Genomic DNA, 21,618 nt, shown 5'->3' on the forward strand with positions numbered 1-21,618 from the left:
TTAGTGGGTTATTACAAGGATGAGGAGACTCAGGCATGTAAGAAAGATTACTGTCTTCTGTTATTAAAGGCTTGCACAAACCTACACTGAATTACACCACGTACACCACAGTGACAGTTCTGGCAGTCATGTATACTACATGAGTATTAAGGTTGACAAGTTATTAGGCAATGCGAGTGGTATTGTCAGTCAGCAAGTAACATCAGGAGATGTGATACTGACAGGCAAGTTGTCCTTTGGTTGAAGGCTATAAAAAGTAACTAGTCACATGGAGGTCAAAAAGTCATTCTTGAAGCAAGCAATGACCCTCTATTATACATGGTCAGATGAGTAACCACCTTAAGAACCCTAAGGTGACCAGTTAATAAAAATAAGGCAGTATTTAAGCTTCCACTTGTCAAAGGGATATGGCCTCAACAGTTTGAAAATGTGCCATACAGAGGTCTGAAAACCTAAGGTATCAAGGCAATTTGCTACTCCATGTATGCATTCCATATCAGATGAACATGTGCCCTTGCAAATAACAGGGCACCCATAGAAGTATTTCAGCTGCTTAGTGAATGGTGTTCCAAGGAAAATCTGGGAATCTGAAAGTAGGAGGAAGCAATGAAAGGAGAGAGGTTCTAAATAGCTAGAAGAGGGTAGTCCATAAGGAGGAGGTAAGGAAATTTGAAGTATATTTTAATGTACTAAATTTTCTGTTTCCCTTTCAGGTTGTGAAAAAGTATCTCTTGCAGAACATTTCTACCTACACTGAGCAAAGGAAAGATCTGGATTACACCTTGAAGGGTGATAACTGGGGCTTAAATGCAGAACCTGGAAGTTGTGTTAGAGGAGATAAAGAGGGGTGACTAGGCTGCAGCTTTACTCAGCTTTCAGCAACTTGAATGAAGATTTTGTCAGCCAGATATTATTATTATTATTATTATTGCATTTTAAAGGAAATGACCTGGATTGTATTCCCAAAAGACATTTTTATGACAGAAAAAGGCATAATGCTCTTTAAGAAAAAAATCACTAGAAACCATGGTGATGTGTTTAGCCATCTTTGGTAGGTCAATACGGGATAGTCTCTTAACTACAAAATAATAGAAAGAGCAAGAAAACTATCAGTCATAGAATTGCCCAGTTAGCACTGATTTTAGGCTTCTTGATGATGCAGGCTAGGCATTTTGATGACAAGACTGTATTGTGGTATGGTAAGGATGATGTGCAACTAAGCAATATCAGTCTTGACCTAGTTAATGTATATTTGACTCTGTTGTTGTTCTGGGACATATTGATCAAGGGTCAGTTATCTAAAAACAAAACAGAGGTATGTGTGGGACACAAAGTTTAAGCCAAATCAAGGTAAGGAGACACAGAGTAGATCCAAAAGAGGATTAATGAAAAGGGATAAAGATGAGCCCACTGTGGCCTGGGGTATCTCTTCTGACATGGGGGACTAAATGATCTGGAGTTGAAAAAGTTATATACAGAATAAAGGTGAAACAGGAAGGACAGCCTTCCATGGGGTGAAAATGGAGGTCATAGAATGTGATGAATATCTAGAGGTCAGAAAGCATAGTGAAGGATAAAGGAAGAATTACCTCTATTGGCCTAGGTAGGTCAGAGTACAACACCCTGGCAGGGGCAGGCAACCATAGTTAATTGGTGAAGTTATGCATTGGTAGATGGGGTAACATGTTGTTAAACAAATTAGGTAGGAAAGAGTGACTGCCATCATATGGTGGGGCCTTCAGGCTTTGGCAAAATGGCAGTATCTTCATTCTTATGTCTCGTTGATAATAAAGGTATCTGGAGTTGGATGCAATACAATGCTAGAATGTTCTTTGAATGCAAAAAACTGATTTAATGGAATTAATAGATTTAAAAAATGAAGTATGTAAACTAAATTAAAATGTGAAAATTATTGCAGAATTGAATGGAAGATTGACAAGATGGTTCATCAAATGTATACTACATGGAGGATGTCTGTTGTGTTTGTGGGAACTGGGGATGGGGAAGTGAGCAGACAAAGGTTATCCAGTAAAATTCTTTTAATTTGAGTGATATTCCATCAAAGAAGGTCAATTTCTTATAGAATGCTAGTAAAGTTTAACTTGACTTTAGCCATTATCTTATTTTAGGAAGCTGCACATCTCTCTCTTAAAACCAGCTCTTTAGAACACATGCTACAAACATAAGATAAATATACTGGCAGTTGAACTTAATGATGTGCATTTTAATTATAACTCCTGATGCAGAGCAGCATATGGTCAAAATGCCTTGTGGCTTACGTCACAGCAGAGGTTGCAGAATTGGGTAGATAACAATGCCATTAAGGCAAATCAGATTGCAACAGCACTTGAATCAGGTATAGCAAAGCCTAAGTGAATGTATGTTTCATATGTTTCATAAGTATGATGTAAGAATAACGTTTATCTTAGCTGAATTGCCCTGAATGTTACTTCACCCAAGTGCTGAGTAATTTGTTCAATTGTATACTATAGTTTGCATTAAATAATTAGTTCTGCTTGACTAGAAACCAATATAGTTAGACTATAGAATGGGATCTCTAATTTCTTAAAACATGTTAATAGTGCTACACATATAATACCCATGGTTGTTCTCTAAAATCACAACTATTTTATAATGGGTCAAAATGATTTATTATAAATTTAACCTTATGGAAACATTCTATATCTTGTAACTTTAATGTGACAAGTAATTGTGGCCAACATAACTGATGTGAGCTGTATCATCCAGCAGATGACCTTTTCCAATATATTGTGAAAGAAAAAAAACATATAGCTAGAGAAGCAGCATTACTTGCTAGCAGGTTTTCTTGCAAAATTTTACAGCCAGAAGTTAGCAGAGTATGTGACTGCAGATGAGGCAACTGTAGAGTTTACTAAAAGACATATATAAAATAAGTTAGACTATACTTTTATTCAGTTTCAGCAGGTTGATTTGAAAGGTTGTCTGACAGTGATAAAAAAATATCCAGATGCAAAGATTATGCACTGCAATAAAAACTAAACAACCAAAACTGAAAACAATATAGGAACTATTGGCTGTCATCTAATTTTCAGCATATGTCTTAATACTGTTGGATAGTCTGAAAGTTTCTGTCCATTTTATTCTTGCCTTCATTCATAGTACCCTGCATGGCTAATGTACCCTATCAATTTGTCAAGCCCTTCAGTAAGCCACTAGAGTCTTTCTCATGCTACAGTTCTGCATACATTCATTTCTCTTTTTTGTTGTTTTTTAAATGATTTTATTAAATTTTAATAAATGCATTTATAAAATATATCAAATGTCTGATGCGATCTTTCCTCTGAGAGTGTTGATGGAGAAGTACAGAGAATGTCAGAAGGAGTTGCATTGTGTTTTTGTAGACTTAGAGAAAGCATATGACAGAGTGCCTAGAGAGGAGTTGTGGTATTGTATGAGGAAGTCAGGAGTGTCAGAAAAGTATATAAGAGTGGTACAGGATATGTACGAGGGTAGTGTGACAGCAGTGAGGTCTGCGGTGGGAGTGATGGATGCGTTTAAGGTGGAGTTGGAGTTACATCAAGGATCAGCTCTGAGCCCTTTCCTATTTGCAATGGTGATGGACAGGTTGACAGACAAGTTCAGACAGGAGTCCCCATGGACTATGATGTTTGCAGATGACATTGTGATCTGTAGTGAGAGTAGGGAACAGGTGGAGGAGACCCTGGAGAGATGGAGATATGCTCTAGAGAGAGAATAGGAATGAAGGTTAGCAGGACTAAGACAGAATATATGTGTGTGAATGAGAGGAAAGATAGAGGAATGGTGAGGATGCAAGGAGTAGAGGTGGTGAAGGTGGATGAGTTTAATTACTTGGGGTCAATAGTTTAGAGTAACGAGTGTGGAAGAGAGGTAAAGAAGAGAGTACAGGCAGGATGGAGTGGGTGGAGATGAGTGTCAGGAGTGATTTGTGACAGACAAGTACCTGTAAGAGTGAAAGGGAAGGTTTACAAGAGGGTAGTGAGACCAGCTATGTTATATGGGTTGGAGACAATGGCATTGACAATAAGGTAGGAGTTTGAGCTGGATGTGGCAGAATTAAAGATGTTAAGATTTGCACTGGGTGTGACGAGGGTGGACAGGATTAGGAATAAGTATATTAGAGGGTCAGCCCAGGTTGGAAGGTTTGGAGACAAAGCCAGAGAGACACGATTACGTTGGTTTGGACATGTGCTGAGAAGGGATGCTGAGTATATTGGGAAAAAGATGCTAAGGATGAAGCTACCAGGTAACAGGAAAAGAGGAAGGCCTAAGATAAGATTTATGGATGTGGTGAGAGAGGACATGCAGGTGGTTGGTATGACAGAGCAAGATGCAGAGGACAGGAAGAAATGGAAACAGGTGATCTGCTGTGGCAACCCCTAACGAGAACAGCCGAAAGAAGATGATAACGATGATCAAATGTCTGATATACAACAAAATATAAGCAGTAAACTATATACAGTTTCCACAATAGGATATAACTAATAAACAACCATTAATATTTCTCTAACAACTTTTTAAGTTTTTACCAAGACAATAATTTATGTGTATGATTTGTGCTTCTACTATATAATGTTAGTAATTCCATATTGCATACACTTCTAGTTAAACAGATAAATTCAGTAAAAGGAGGATTACTCTTGCTTTTCCAATTTATTGTAATAATTTTATAAGCTGTGGCCAAAATTGACCATAAGAGGTACACTTGAAACCTTGGTATGGAATCTGGATATTAAATAAAATTTAAAAAATCTGCTATAATGCAATTATCCACCCACAATGCTTTAACAAAGTTTGTAAATTCAGTCCAGAAATGTGTAATTAGTCTGCATTTAATCATCAGGTGAAGCCTATCAGCATTTATAACTTCATCACATGTCCAACATTTTACTTCTGTTTTTATATATCAGTGCAATTCTATGAAGTGTTAGAACATTTCTATGTAAATATGTTCAAGTAAATATTTTTCCAAAAAGGAAAAGTAGCATAATTTACATATTTTAATAATTTAAAAATATCTAAAATTGTTTGACATTTTTATTTTTGTTTTTTTTTTTGCATTTTTGCAATGTATAAACTGTAATCTAAAATTGTCTGTAGTTGTGGAGGTTTTTTCCCCAGGCCTCCTCTGAAATGTTGAATATTCCGAGAAGGATGGCTCAAGTTGTACCAATTTTAATTGTAAAATTTTATATAAAGTTGATAAGTAGGATTTATTTTTTTTTTAATTTTTCACTATTGATTTTAAAGAAAAATTCTAAATTTTTTGATAAGGAATTACTATTCAAGTTAAGCATCAGCTGCATTTCAGTAGTAATAAATTGACTCAATATTTGAATATCTAAATATTTATCTTCTTTTACATTATATTTAATCAATAACTGATCAACAGGAATTATTTTATCACCATCTAGAAATTGAAACCAATATTTAAGATTATTTTTTCCAAGATCTAAGATTTTGTCAGAATTAAATGATTCTGCACAAACATATGTGTATCTAATGGGAAATATCAAGATCACTAGTAATTTAAATTGAGGGTTGCTTTCTATTACCTTTTTAAACATATTTATTGTATAATTAACATATGGAGTCAATGCAATAGAATATTTATTATTTAAGCAAAATTATTTTATAATCCGAATACATTTATTAATATTTGAATTATAACTTGCATTTAGGTCAACTGTGATATTTGAAAATAAAAGCTCTTCATGTAACAATTTCCAATTAGACGTATAGGATGCATCTAGCCAGTGAGATACTATATTTTAAATTGCTGACTTTGAATATAATTCTATATTAGGAAACCAAATTCCACCATTTACCCATGATTTTGTATGCCAATTAATTCCTATTCCTGGTTTTTGGGATACCATAGAAATTTAATTATGAAATTTAATTGTCTAATCATTTTATTAGATGGCATTAGTATTAACAATTGCATGCAATATAATTTTTTTGCTAATATAATCATTTTTATTACTATGAGTCTATCTTCCATAGTAAAAAGTAATTTATTCTATGTATTTATTAAAACTAGTTATGAGCTTAGTAATATTTTGTAAATAGTTCTTACTGTTTCTTTGCAGATATTTTTCATAACAATTCCTAAATATTTAAGCTGTTTATTTTCCCAGTTAAAATTTTTGTAATAAAAATGTATTTTTTATTTATTAATAACATTTCTGTTTATCTTGATTAAAAATTAAAGATTAAATTATTTGAAAATGTTTATTGAACTATTAATATGCTCAAATGAAGTTTCAATATCACCAATAGATAAAATGTCATCCACAAATAATTATAGTTTAGAAGTATAATTATTGCTTATTGAAAATCCTTTAATCTGTTTTTTTGATCTAACAGATGTTGAAAAGGGTTCTACTGATAATAAAAATAATAAGGGGAAGATAGCAACCTTGTTTTGTTTCATTTAATATTTTGAAATGACTCAATAGAAATGATCCAATTTTAACATAAGACAATGGGTTGTTATATAATTTCATTATCAAGTTTATAAAGTTTCTGAAAATTTTATTTTTTTAAGTACTTTAGATGGATAATCCCAATTAATTGAATTGAAAGCTTTATCTAAATCTAAGCTTATAATTGAGAGTTCCTTTTTATTTTAGTTGCAATATCAACCAGTGATAAAAGGCTGATAATATTATTGTACTTTTCTATGAAATATAAATCCTGTTTCAACCTCATTAATTAATCCTGGCATCATATTATTTAATCTTTTTGCCAAAATTGACATAAATGTTTTATAATCTACATTTAGGCGAGAGACTGGGTGGTAGGAGAAACATTGCTTTGAATCTTTCCCTTCTTTTAAAATGGGAGATATCAATGAATATTTCCAAGAAAGGGGTATGATTAATATGCCTTTAGCCTCTTCAAAAACTTTTAAAAGAATTTTTAAAATTCTATCAGGGATTAATTTATATATTTCAGGTATTGTGCCATCTAGACCTGGAGCCTTATTAGTTTTTAAATTTCTAATTTGTTGTTTCATTTCTCTTATATAAACAGTTTTATTTAAAATATTATTTTGCTCTTCTGATAATTTATGTTTCATATTATTCTTTAAATATATATCAGTTAGTTTTTCATCCTCAAGTTTTAATTTTCTATTATTAATTGATTCATGATGTTTCCTAAAGATTTCTAGTATATCTTTTAAACTTGCTGCCTTTCTATTATCATTAACCTTATATGTGATTTCATGTATTTGATTTAAACCACCTATTCTTTTAGATTTTAGATGATAGTCTATGTATTTTTTGATTTAGCGAATAAGACTGAATTTAAATTTTTTCCCTGTTCATAGATACCTTATGATTCAACATTTCTATATATTTTTTATTTAAATATTTCAATTCTAGGCACTCTTTTTTTATCTTTGAGTGATAGATTTAATTTCAATTAATCACTTTTTTTGTAAATCTGCCAATTCCCTATCCCATTCTTTCCTTTTATAATTATACCAGTTTTTTATCCTGCCATACAAACATGCCTTTAATGAATCCCATAGTATATTGTTAGTAACTTCTTTATTATTATTAAATTCTATAAACAGATTTAATTCTTTTAACAACCATTCTTTAAATCCGCTAATTTTTGTTATATATGCAGGAATTCTTTGCCAATAAATTAAGTCATTAGATATAATATTACATTTAAAAGAGATAGTATTGTGATTGGATAATGGACAAGAAATAATTTTAACTTCATCAGTTTTGCAGAACAAGCTATTTGATGCAAAGATTTTGTCAATGTTTGCGTGCCAAATCTGTATGAGTAATGGGTGTACTTTAAAGATTTATCAAGTTTTAAGTCATATATGTCATGTAAATTCATTATATTAGTAATTTGTTTTAATTGTTTTGTTGCAGCAGATGTTTTTATTTTTTTTATCTGTAGTATGATCACTTTCAGTTAAGATGCAATTAAAATTGCCAGCCAGTAAAATCTCTCCTTTCACATATTAATTAATAATATCTAAGTATTTTTCTGGGAATCCAAAACATATCCACAAAAGTATAGAACATTTATTTAACTCAGTGACTACTAAACACATCATGCCATTTTTATCTAAATAAGTATCTATAACTTTAGGCATAGTAGGAGATTTTTTCCAAATAATAAAGTGCACCTCTTCTTTTAGCAGTGAAATAAGAGCCAAAAAGCATACTATAATCTTTAAATGATAACTTTTCAAAATCTTTTTTTTTTTACTAGATATGTTTGTCGCAAAAAACTATATGTGCTTTGTTTATTGTAAGATATTTAAGTAGACTCCGTCTTTTTACAGGATTATTTAGGCAACTGACATTCAATGAAATACAGTTATATGATGTAATTTCCTAAAACATGCTTAAGTATGTTCATCATTTTATGGTTTAGATATAGTGAATAAATTTTATTTTTTAATATCCTGCTATGGATAGAAACAAACCCCAAAATAATAATAAACAAAAATGAAGAAAGAAAGAAAGAAAGAAAGAAAGAAAGAAAGAAAGAAAGAAAGAAAGAAAGAAGGAAAAATAAATAAATAAATAAAAAACAGCAACTATGTACATCTCTTAACATGGAAGAATTTATTCTTGGTTTAAAATGTTTTTATGTAAACCACCCACTTCAATCACTATTTCACTTTCCATAACAATCCCATTGCTTCAATCTCTGAAGCTTATTTTATTTACCAGTATTTAAATCAATGAGTTTTTTTTTTGCAACCACATGCATTTCAAATAAATGTAATGTAAAATAATGATATATTATTATAAGTTTTACTGTTTCTAATACATCTAAACATACTTTTGTCATTCAAAATACAAGTCATGACCTAACTAATCTATTTCTTATACAGCTCTAAACAATACATAATTTCAGTTATCCAGTTGTCCCCTCAAATATTTACCCAAATCATTTCTATTATTATAATTGTGAAAAGGGAGGAAGAGATCTTCTGTATCAAAATTATAAGACTCATTTCAGTATAGGTAAATTTAACATATTTCTCTCATTTCTCATCTATCTTAATATATTTTTATGTTGCCCTTCTTTGAACAGTTATTCTAAGGTAATTTATATAAATAATGTATCTATATTGCCACCTTAAAAGAGAAAAAAATCACATTATGTCCTCTTATATTTGTCAAGATCACATCTACTAATGTAGTATAGAAGGACTGAAATGATAAACTATTAGGAGAAACACTGAATCTTAAGTAAATATTTTGTAACATTCTAGTTTTGTATATTTGTAGAATTCACTAAAAGAACACTCAAAATAATGCTGTCCATTCAATTTAATCTTGTGATTAGTATCCCAACACTGTGATATATCATACCACCTTCAGCTTACACATTAAAAGAAAAAAAAATTAAATGTTTAAACCACTCAATAAAACTAAATAAATTATCTGTGGGCCATTTGCATGACTAATCAAAATTGTACAGTACACTACACAACAGTAATTAAAACACTGTGATGCCAAATGCCTGATTTGAAATAATGTTTAAGATGTCACTTCATTTTCAAAATTTGAATAACTTAACTTCAAGCAGTAGGTATAACTCAATAAGCAGTGTGTGTGGCTGTAAGGGAGGAATCAGTCTTAGACAGTATAACACAGACACAAGGACACTTCAACCATAACAATTAATCTTCATGTATCCAATAAAAGAGAAAGGACTTATGTCCATTATAAATGCTATCTAAACTAATGTCTCATCTTGGTGAGAGGGTCCACTTTAAGAAGGTACTGACCAAGACCTTAGAATAAACTCAGTTCCAGGAATACTACTCTCCTTTGCTTTTTGATTGTATAATCTCTCCATCCATATCCCTCTTTTGCAATATGTCAGCTGTGCTATTCATCAAGATATTTAATGGTTTCTAGAATGGTAAGTTTGCTGGCAAACAGTATAGAGTAATGATGTCTTGAATCATACCAATATGGCCAAGTTTGCATAATACACATGCACTCTAACAAATTAAACTGTACTTAGGTTCATAGGTTCATAGGTAGGTACTAGGCTATCTGCCCAAAGTCATTTATAAGCCTAGCCAGAATGTGTTGGCTTTTGCCACCCCCTTAGATTAGTTCCCTGTGCCTCTGTCCAGCAGAGCCACTGAAGTGATCCCCAGGGTAAACTTTCTGTTTCCCATCCACTCATCAAGGTTTCTCTTGAAGAGTGTTAGCGAGGAGCTCTACCTAGTGTAGATTGGAATCTTGTTCCAAAGCATGGGAAGTCTATGGGTCAGGAATCTATCCCTCCAGCACGTCCTATTTATTGTTGTGGTGAGGTTTAGATCCCTAGAGCGTGTGGCTCGAGGGGATATGGTTTTCTTTAGGTGGAGAATGTCCATCAATTCTGGGTTGGACATGGCCTTGTATGTCAGGCAGAGATCACCTCTGAGTAGGCGGCATGCAACTGAGTACAGCTGGAGTTTCTTCAGTCGAGCTGCATAAGGCATCTGTTTGAGGCCAGTGATCCTCTTGGTGAAGTACTTCTGTGGTCTTTCGAGCTGTTGCAGGTGTCTTGTAAGGTACATCCCTAATGGGGTGTTGTACTCTATGATGGGTCTGATGAGTGATGAGTAGAGGGGCACAATGACCTTGTTTGATCTGGATGTGAACCCTTTTGTGATTAGGTGGGCCACATAGAAGGATTTTCTAACCACTTTGGCAATGTGATTATCAAAGGAGAGATTACTATCTACTTGGGTCCCCAGATCCCTTATTATGTCTTCCAGATTTAGGGGACTACCACCTATGTGGTAGCTTGGGAGTTCTTTGTTTTTTCCAAAGGGGATGACTATGCACTTTTTAGCATTTAGCTTGAGGTCATGATTTGGACACCAGGTATCCGTCTCAGTGAGACTCTTTTGGTGGATGTCTGTGTCAGCTGGAGAGTCAATTACAGCCCCTAGTTAGCAGTTGTCTGTGAACTTGGTCAGCCATAGTCCTCCTTTGCTTGCTTGTACCTCTGAGAAGTATATGCTGAACAGGAGGGGTCCTAGGACTGAGCCCTGGGGAATGCCACTCGTAACCGGCTTAGAGTCGGACCTAGCTCCCACAACTCTCACCATATGGGTTCTGTCCATGAGCCAGTTGGCAACCCATCTTGTGACATAGGGGTTTATGTTCAGGCTGGTGAGCTTGTCTATAATACCAGAATGGGGAATGGTGTCGAAGGCCTTTGCGAGGTCTAGGTAGGCTGTGTGTACCACCTTTCCCTTGTCTATAGCCTTGGAAACTGTCTTAAAGAAGTCCACCAGGTTCAGGAGGCATGATCTGCCCTTAACAAAGCTGAACTGGGCAGGGTCCAGTGTTTGGAGATTCCCAATGTCTCTGTTAATGAGTTCCATGATGATGCACTCCATAGCCTTGCAGACCAAGCTAGTCAGGCTTATAGGGCGATAGTTCCTGGGGTCTGTTGTGGCTCCACCTTTGTGGAGTGGAATAACCATTGCTATGTGCCACTCTATGGGTACGTAATCTGTGGAGAAGCTGAGTGTAAACAGTATGTTTAGGTGAGGGGTTAGTTTATCTTTGAGCATGTGTAGGATGCAGCCTGGGACACCATCTGGTCCCACTGATGCTGTGTTTTTGGCTTTGGAGAGGGCTGTTTTAACCTGAGTGTCTGTGATTTCAGGGGCTCTACATTCTTCTCATATGGTTATGGGCCCTTTTGGGAGTGAGAGGGGGGTGAAGTTTGCACTGAACCTGTCTGCCAGGATGTTGGCAATATTGGTTGGTTTATTGTATTTTGTGCCATTCTGCACTAACTCTGAGCAGATCTGAGCATTGCCACTTAGATTCTTGACATAGCTAAAGAATGTCTTCTGGTTATCTTTGAAGTCCTTGGCAATTTTTCTTTCGAAGCTTGCCTTGGATAATTTTATGAGGGATCGTAGTTTCTTGCTGATACTGATCAGGGATGTCTTCCCTTCTTGGAATTTTACTCTTTTCTGTACTATTTTTCTACATCTATTGTATAGCTTGTTTATGGCAGGGGTCTACCAGACTAGTTTCCTTTTCTTGGAGGAGTGAGTCTTAGTTTTGCTTGAGATAGCATGATCCATGCATTCTTGTAGGTGCCCATAGAATGCATTAGCAAAGGATTTTGCAGCTTGGACAGCATTATCCTTTAGCATGGGGGCTTTGAAACTTTCCACCTCAGTCTTAAGTAACGTGAAGTTTGCTTTTGAAAAGTTTTTCATGGTGGTTTCCTTGTCCGGGGGTGGGGGTGGGGAATGTGGATATCCAAAGTGATTTGTTTATGGTCAGATCTAACCAGTGAGGGGTTGAACTCCGGTGTGGAACACCGGTCGCCCATGTTGGTGATGACCAGGTCCAATATGTTGTCACCTCTGGTGGGAATGTTGACCAGTTGATCCAGGACATTTGAGTTTATAAATTCTAGGAAATGTTGGGCAAGGGAGTTAATACTTAAGTAGTTTTCCCAGTTAATGTTAGGATAATTGAAATCACCCAATATTAGGCCGTTTGGTAGGACCTTTATGTTTCCCAGTGTTTCCCGAAATGCAGAATGGGAGTCCTGGGACATGGTGGGTGATCTGTAGCAAGCTACAATTTGAATTGCAGTTTTGCCCATTGTTAGTTGCATGTGAATGATCTCTGATGCATCGTGCTGTGCCACTAACCTGGAGGTGTGGGTATCCTTGATAAATATGGATACACCCCCACCTTTTGTATTTTGGTCCAGGTTCTGTGGCCGAAATGTATGGTATGAGTTGTAGCCTGGTTGTGCTGGTGTGCTCTCTGGAGCCTTAAACCAGGTTTCATTTACAGCACATATGTTGATTTTCTCCATACTGAGGAGTCCCTCGAGTGCATGCATTTTGAGTTTAGACTTCTGGCATTGAGTAGCATTACCCTCAGTTTTTTGTTACTTGTGCTATTTATGGTGGTGGGTTTGTCTTTTGAGCCTTCCCTAAAAAAGGCACTATGGGGATGGCAAGAGCCTTGGCCAGTATTTGAAAGCCTAAGGGTGACAGGTGCAAGCCATCTCTAGCGAAGCAGTGTGGCTTGTCGAGCATGTCATCCCGGGTGGACAGACACTGGATCCCCTTTGAATGACACCATAAACCTAGCCAATTGTTGAAATTAATAATTTATTTCTTTATACCATGGTATCATTCTTGGTGAGGGCAGGATGCTACTCAGGTTCAGGTTTTGGGCTTTGCAGCTGGGCCATACTAAGACACATTTATGGTATAGTAATGACCCTGGGCATCATTTTACACAGCTACCCATCATATGTAGGCTTGGGCTTGTTATAATACTTATGATGTACACTCCTTTGGGACATGGTGAGGCAGTTGTCACCCTTTCCCATGCTACTGACCCCTTGCATTTCGCTGCCATACATGGACATTGTGCTACTATCCTGCTATTTAATGCACATTATGTGATACCTGCAAAGTGTAGAATCATTCCTCACCTCTAATTTTCCCTCCTGAACATGACCAGGTAAGTAGGAATGACTTCTGTATAATCTGAGTATGTTAGGACTCCTACATGGTTCATCAAGGGTATGTCCCTTGGTTCCCTATGTCACTTGCTGTGCAGGGAGAACATGGTTGGATACTCATATGTGGGTGTCCTATACAAAGGTAAATTATAACATTCACCATCAGGTAGGTAAGTAATGCCACAGGCATCACACATTCAGATAAGCAGAGCTGACATAAGTATATTACTCTATACCCTACTTCCTTCGGGTCTATATTACATAATCAAAGAGACTCTTTGAATATGTAATCATCGACCCCTAAACACCGAAATGTGAAAACTGAATGGCCAACAAGACAAATACTTCAAATGTAATTTAAGTGGGGGGATTCACCCCCCACACCCCCCAATGGAAAAGGTAAACTCCGGGAATGGCCAACTGAATTTTTTCCCTAGGAAAAAATTTGCAGTTTAGGCCATTTCCCGGTTTTTACATTTCGGTGTTTAGGGGTCGATAATTACATATTCGAAGAAGTGTCTCTTTGATTATGTAATATAGACTCCTTACTTCTCACATAATAATCTTGCTTTAAAAAAACTTTTAGTACAAATTTCTTCTTATAATCCTCTTATGTCATAGAATTTGCATCCTCTACACACTCTTCACTTACATGTACTGTCAGAAAACTCAATTAAATAATTGCAACTTTTGACCATATGCTTATAACTTCCAGTTTTCAATATAACTAACTTTTATTATGGACTTAACTTAATTGGTTTTCATTATTATGTTGTGACAGTCATATTACTTGGTTTTCTGATTTGGATCTTAATATATTTGTCTACAGTGCAGTGGCTGCTTGTGCTCATATATTCTCTACATGTGAGCAACAGCAACTTATTAATAATATCCTAAACCTGGTTTTCTTGTCCTGTTCTCCATCTGTGTTTACTTATTTTTCTACTGTTTAATAAACTTGAACCACAAGAATTTAGTTCATGGCTGCATCAGAGGGAACTGTAATTAGAATAAATATGCAAGCATCAAAGAAAATGAGAGCACACCCCACCACATAACACACTCCATAGTTCACCCCTTAGAAATAGATCTTGAAATGACACTTTCCCTCTCCCCATCTGTGCAAGCTATGTAATTGTAAATGCTTTTGCTTATAACAGATCAGATTTTTAGCTACTTGTTATTTCCAACATACATCATTGCCACTATTAAGTGATTGTCAGTTCACATACTTGCAAGAAATGCAATTTTTTCTTTTCTTTCCCTTTTCTCCTCTCTCTCTTCCCTTCCCCCCTCCCTTTCTTCCTCCTCTTCCTTCACCTTTTATTCCCTTTAAAAAGTAAAGTAAGCAATGTCTTTCAGCTTTTCCCGGTTAGGGGTCGCCACAGCCAAACTCTGGTCTACTAATGATTGGCAGTGAATTTTTATGGTGCTGAGTTGCCAGCCTGACGCCCAACCTTCAAGAGAAGGCACACACATTCAAACACACACCTACCTGCATAGCTTTAATGTCAAAGTAACGTAATAAATTGAATACATTTAATACAAGCCGCTCATTGTAATGTGACAACTCACATCATTTTTATATATTTAACAGTTCAATGTTCACATAGCTATTTGTGCTCTTTCCCCTTGTAGCATTCTGAGCTTTCTTCCTGGAAGGCAAAGATCACATTGAAGTCCAGGATGTTGAAGCTAGCTATTCACTTCAATGCGAGTTAATGCTTTCTCTCTAGGACTCAAGACTGCATCTGTACAAAAGATTTTGATTTCAAAATGTTTGAGCAGATAAAAAAATCTGTTTACACTTTTTTTTTTAACTGAAACAGGCTTGCAATCACTTCAACCAGACACTCGCCAATCACAGCAACACATGGACACAAGAAAAATGTAACCATGCTATTTAGTTGAGAAACCAATGCTTCAGTGACTCGCAGATCTCCCAAACAAGTTCAATCGGCAAGATACATGGCAAATATTATAATATATTTTCTCCCTTTCTTTTTCCTTTCCCATTTTCCGCATACCAAATAGATATATAAACTAGTCATTAATATATATAAAAAAGAGAGAAATAAAAAGCAAACTTACAGAGAAAATGATACAATATAATTACACTTCAGAAGTTTACCTACATAACTGCAAACACCCCTACTGCTACCACCCCCAATCAAACATAGTCAAAACAAATTCCCCAGTCAAACATCTTTAAATCTTCTATAACCATTTTAATTAGTATTATTAGCATTTTGAAAATATTTATTATATAGTAATTAATCTTTGTTCAATTATTAGTGTATTAGGAAAGGAAAGAAAAATATGCCTTGTTCTTGATGGATATTTACAGAATGTAAAGGTAAGGTTAAAACACTGTAACATCATAACTAAAGTAACAGGAATTGATTTTCCTTTAAACTTTTTATTTTTTTATTTTTTTGTCCAACTATTTTCAGCAGTATTTCTTTTGGATTTAACTGAAGATCAGTCCATTTCCTCAGTTTTGTCCAGAAGAGTATTTTTCTTGACAAATTCTAGAGCACCTTCAAGTGTGTTAAATCTGACCATCAGAAAGATAAAGTTTCAGTCTTGTTGGGAATAAATGTTCAGTTATTTTCAAATTGTTAATCAAAGGAACATATTCTTTCCCTTTTTGGACTACTGAAGCAGTGTAGTCATTATCAAATCTGATATTTCTGCCATTCATTTTCATTGGTGGATTTGACCAAGCTGTTCTTAGCACTAAGTCTTTATCTTGGATAGGCAAAAACTTTACAATTGTTGATCTTGGAGATGAAGAGTTTTTAGATGCAGTAGTATTTGATAGGGATATATGTGCCCTCTCTATTCCAAACAAGAGACCCTCAGGCAAGTTAAGGGATTTCGATAGCCAAGAATTTAAGAATTGCAACAAGTTGTTACCTTCCTCTATTTCTGGTATTTCAGAAATTCTTATGTTATTTCTCCTTGATCTGTTTTCTAGGTCTTCCAGATTATCTAACAAATAGTTATTTTGTTTCAGAAGCAAGTCTATTTGTTTTTCACTGAATGTTGTCCTTCCTTCTATGTCAGTCACTGATTCCTCTAGGGATGTGATCAGATCTGTGTGTTTTTTGATAATTTCATTTAACAGTTTTATTTGTTTTTGTTGTCTTGCTTTATATTGCCAATTTTAACTTCTAATTTATCAATTTTTGTAGATAATCCATTAATACTTGTAATTAGCGATTGTAATGTATTTTTAATACCATTCTCAGATGTGGAGGATTTCAAATGGTTCATGATTGGCTTTGAATGATGAACTTCTGACAGGAAAAGCAAGTTCAAAGAAAAGACCCATAATTGTTTATTTTAGTTAATTTCAATCTAGAAATGTTCTTAAGTGTTCTGAGTCCTTGGAAAGTACAGTTTTCCAAAATAAAATTAAATTTCCTGTCAAATATGACTGAAAAGAGAACTTAATTTTCTTGCTGCTATTAGCTTGACATCTTGGCCATGCCCCCATACATTCATTTCTGATGTCCTTTTATATACTTCACATCACTCAACATTTATTCAAAGCAAGTGTATCAAATGTAGCCTACTATGTTTTACCCTTTATTTTAATCATACTCAAATAAATTGTACTATTATCCTAACATTTCAGTTTATGCATTGAACTGCAATATAGTATTTCTTATTTTCTTTAATTTTCTAAACAGTTTAAATGGTATATGTGTAGACTACATCTGCATGTACCATCCACATCTGTGTTAGTGTGAATGATATCTTGCAGCCAACCCATCTTTCTTGAACAGCCTTATATTAGTTTATCTTTTATTTTTTTGATTTGCAACGATGCTAAATGACTGCATGAATAATCATCAAATGTACAAAGGAAATAACAACAAAGATTTCTGCAGCTATCTAATATTAATGCTGACAGAAAAAATAATGATTTCCCTTTACATCATACTGTTTTTTTGTTTATCACCACCTCTGATGTTAACTCATTCCTTTGAGACTTCTGTAGCAGACTCTGCTTTAGAAAAATATAAGATGATGTTAAATGCCTCAAAAATAATGTAATATACAATCATTTAAATAAGAAACTAATATATGTTTTTGCTTGTAAGTTTAGAGTAAAAAAACATTTTGTTAATGTTAATCTTATAATACCAGGAAGCATGCCATAATAGAAAATATATGTATGCAGTGTATAACTTAAATGACAAAGTATATGCTTACACTTACCTGGGTCCTTTTTATCTTTAAATTTCAATAAATCACAAGTAGTGCTGTTAAAGAGAATTGACTCATGTTCAGCTTGACATCTGAAAACAGAGTAAACCTTTTCCTCTGTGTACTTTATGCTTAAGTATCTCACAGTAGTGTATGTCCCATCCTTGCTTAGGAACAGCCCTTGGCTGGAACCATTAAACAATTCAGTCTCATTCTCTAACCAAATAATCCGAATAAATGGAGGATAAAACTGTGTTGCTTTGCAGGCAAGGCTTACTGTTGCATTTAGTGTCATATTACATGGTTCAGAAATCATGGTAGGAGAAACTGAGTAACATAAAAAGCATGTGTTGTGATTGCATGTTAGAACGGTGTTATGCTTAATACATACAATCTAAAAATATATAAATACATAATGCATTTAATAAAAACATTTCTTAAAAAGTAATCAGGAAGTGTGCAGTAGGGAGAGGGCCAAGGAATGTGACAAGAATCGACAATATATAGAAACTTGCTACAGCATTATATAGCTGGCAAATAATTCCATGCAAAGCAAATTAGCAGTAAAAATGTATTTCAATAACAAACAGCACCAATAAAAGTTAAGCACTTTCATCCAGACTAGATCAACGTGGACTTCATCAGAACTAACCAGTCATTTCACTAAATGGGTTTAAATACATCATGCAAAAAATTCATTAAGTGACTTAAAAAGACATAATCACCTAAACAAAAAACCTCATTACGCTGTTATTGTAACCTATTAAAAAAATGTATGTAGATGACAAAAATAAATAAATAAATAAAATAAAAAAACTATTGCATAAATAAATGAAAATTGACCCCAGGATTCAATGAAATCCATGTAGGCTCTGTGAAGAGCCTACATGGACTGTACCTGTGTACACAGCCACAGTTCCCCCCTCGGCAGCTCACCATGCATATTAGTCATGGTGCACTGCTGAGGGAGACCATAGCAACATGGATATTGAATCCATGTAGGGAGTGGTGTAGGAGCTTTCCCATGGTTGTGGATTGTCCAGGAAATTTCTAGACAGATGTTTTACACAAGATAATAATCCTTGTAACGTACCCTGCTGGTGTAGAAATATGTGTGAATTTTAATATTTTTTTTTTTTTTTTTCTTAATGCCCATTTGCACAGTGTGGCACAAAACACAGCAGTGTCAAGCTGTGCTTGCACATAAACAGCTGACACCTGCCAGACATCTAAAAATAGAAACCAGATGTAATTAATTATTTATTGTTGTCTACATTTTTTATTTTTTTAATGGCCTTTGTCATGGCGCGGTGCAGTGCTTAACAACACTGACAGGCAACTTACTAGTGCACTATTCAAGTAGCTAAATAGGTTGTGTCATGGCCTAAAGTATAGCAGATCCTGGGTTCAAGTCCTGAGCAGACATACCTTTTTGCATTTATTGCTGTGAAAATGTGTGAGGTGACCTTACATTTGGAAAAGTTGCATGGTGCTAAGCACTACTTAAACATGGTCAACAGATATTCCTGTTTGCATGTTGGTAAGCTCCTCTAAAACATGGTTGTGTGAGTTTACATGATGCTCAGCTCCGCTAAGCTGGTTTTTGGGATGCTAAGCAAGGTGGCACTTTTTGAATGTCACAGTGTTATGTGAAAGGGCAGCAGAGCAACCTATACTAAGGCCAATAGGCAGGAACTCTGTAGCATTCATTGGAGTCTCAGTAACCTGTCAGTATGCCTGTCAGTGTTGGTGAGGGAGAGTGCTTTTGGGCACAGAGGTGGGGCATGTAGGAGTCCTGAGTGCTTGAGGGACTCCAAGTCCTGATTCATGAACGCCAGCTGTTGCAGTGTGATTACCAGGGCTCACAATGTAAAGCTGAAGCCTGGGACTGGTTGGCCAGGGATCTTACCAGTGCCACTGGTATCCCCTGCACTGGTGAGCAGTGTTGTCACCACTATGATGACCTGAAGGGAAGGAAGAGGGGAACCTTGGATATCTGGATCCAAGAGGCTAGGGCTGGGTGGGCATGCCCCACAGATACACAAGTATTTTTGCTACTACTTTACTAAAATACAAGCTGAATCTGTGCAAAATTGGAATGCATAATGGTTTGCTTTTCTTCCAACAACTGCAGCTGAACAGGCTCACAATGTCCAGTCTCATGCAGGGCACCTGGTCAGGATGTGAGCCATGAGTGTGGTAAGTGCGGATATTTTATGATAACTGCAGTGTAGTAAACAATAAACAATACCAATAACAATAAACAAGGTTTGAAGCAGTATTGTGGTTTGCTAAATAGTGTGCACAAGTAACTGCAATAGGGCTGTATTCACTGCATGAGTGTTCTAATTTGACTCTAGTCAAATGTAAAAATGAAATGAATAAAGTATGCAAAAGTAATTGCCTGCTAAATGTAATGCACAACCCACAGCATGGTTTAGGGCTGTCTTCAGGCCACTTTCAGTCAAATAACACTCTGTTCCTCCCACTCCAGGAACAAACTATATGGGTAAGTTAGCCCACATTGTGGGCAGATATGTGTATAAGTGACAGATTTTAAGGAGCAATAACAATAAAGTTTAAAGCAGGATTGTGCTTTGATAAGTGATGTGTTCAAATATTTGCAGTAGGGCTGTATTCATTACATGTATGTTCTAATGTGACTCCAGTCAACTGCAGAAATGAAATTAATAAAGAATACAAATGCAATTGCCTGATAAATGCATTGCACAACCCACAGTAGAGTTCAGGGCTGTCTTCAAGCCACTTTCAGTCAAATAACATGCTCTATTCCCCCCACTTCAGGAACAAACTATATGGGTAAGGTGGCCTACATTCTGGGCGGATATCATGTATATAAGTGACAGATATGAAGGAGTAATAACAATACAGTTTAAAGCAGGAGTGTGCTTTGATAAGTGATGTGTTCAAATAACTGCAGTAGGGCTGTATTTACTGCATGTGTATTCTAATGTGACTCCAGTCAACTGCAGAAATGAAATTAATAAAGAATGCAAATTAAATCGCCTGATAAATGTATTGCACACCCACAGTGGGGTTCAGAGCTGTCTTCAGGCCACTTACAGTCAACTAGCACCCTCTATTCCTCCCACTCCAGGAACAAACTATATGGGGAAGGTAGCCGACATTCTGGCATATATCATGGGTGTAAGTGACTGATTTGAAGGAACAATAAGAATAAAGATTAAAGTAGGATTGTGCTTTGATAAGTAATGTGTTCAAATAACTGCAGTAGGGCTGTATTCATTGCATGTGTGTTGTAATGTCCCTGCAGTCAATTGTTACATGAAGTGCACATGTTCCCTGGAGTCACATCTTTTGGGTTCTACTCCCACACCAGCCAACTAAGACATGACCAGCTGTCTAGTCTACTTAATGTGCACAAACATATCTCTCAACTGTCATGATTTTTCATAATGTAATGTAATGACAACTACCCAATCTGTCTGGTCCTTGATTAGCAGATAAATGATTACCTGGGATGTAACATATTTCCAAATCAGTTTACAAATCACCTTAGTAGTAATGTACAAACACAGTATGTGAAACAGTTCACTGTAGTTATGTGCCCATACTGTCCCATGCTAACAGCTTGAGAGGTATGTATGTGCAACATCATCTATAGAAGAATTGGAGTCACTGTACTTACAACTGAAACTCCACATCTGTAGAAGTATGTATTAGTAGTCTGTGTAGCAATATCATCTGTGAATTCACTAATGGTATGTTTTTCTCTCTCTCTCCCCACCCCATATCTTCTTGAATTTATTAATGTTGATTATTATTATGATTTAATATTATTATATTCTGTTAAACTAACTGTTGTGTTGGTCTTAAGAGTTA

At 35.4% G+C, this 21,618-nt stretch overlaps 1 protein-coding gene across 1 annotated transcript in view; it reads right to left on the reverse strand.

Moving 5' to 3' along the window:
• Positions 1-935: 935 nt before the first annotated feature.
• LOC122802352 (signal-regulatory protein gamma-like) overlaps positions 936-21,618 on the reverse strand; it is a 593,926-nt gene continuing 573,243 nt past the window's right edge. The window contains exons 6-7 of the mRNA XM_044071988.1: positions 17,767-18,081; positions 936-1,078 (exon numbers count right to left, since the gene is read on the reverse strand). Coding sequence (XP_043927923.1) covers positions 936-1,078; positions 17,767-18,081 — 458 coding nt within the window. The remainder of the gene's footprint in view (positions 1,079-17,766; positions 18,082-21,618) is intronic.

This window comes from Protopterus annectens, chromosome 5.part0 (genome assembly GCF_019279795.1).
Source record: "Protopterus annectens isolate FY-2018-M chromosome 5.part0, PAN1.0, whole genome shotgun sequence".
NCBI classification, from domain to species: Eukaryota; Metazoa; Chordata; order Ceratodontiformes; family Protopteridae; genus Protopterus; species Protopterus annectens.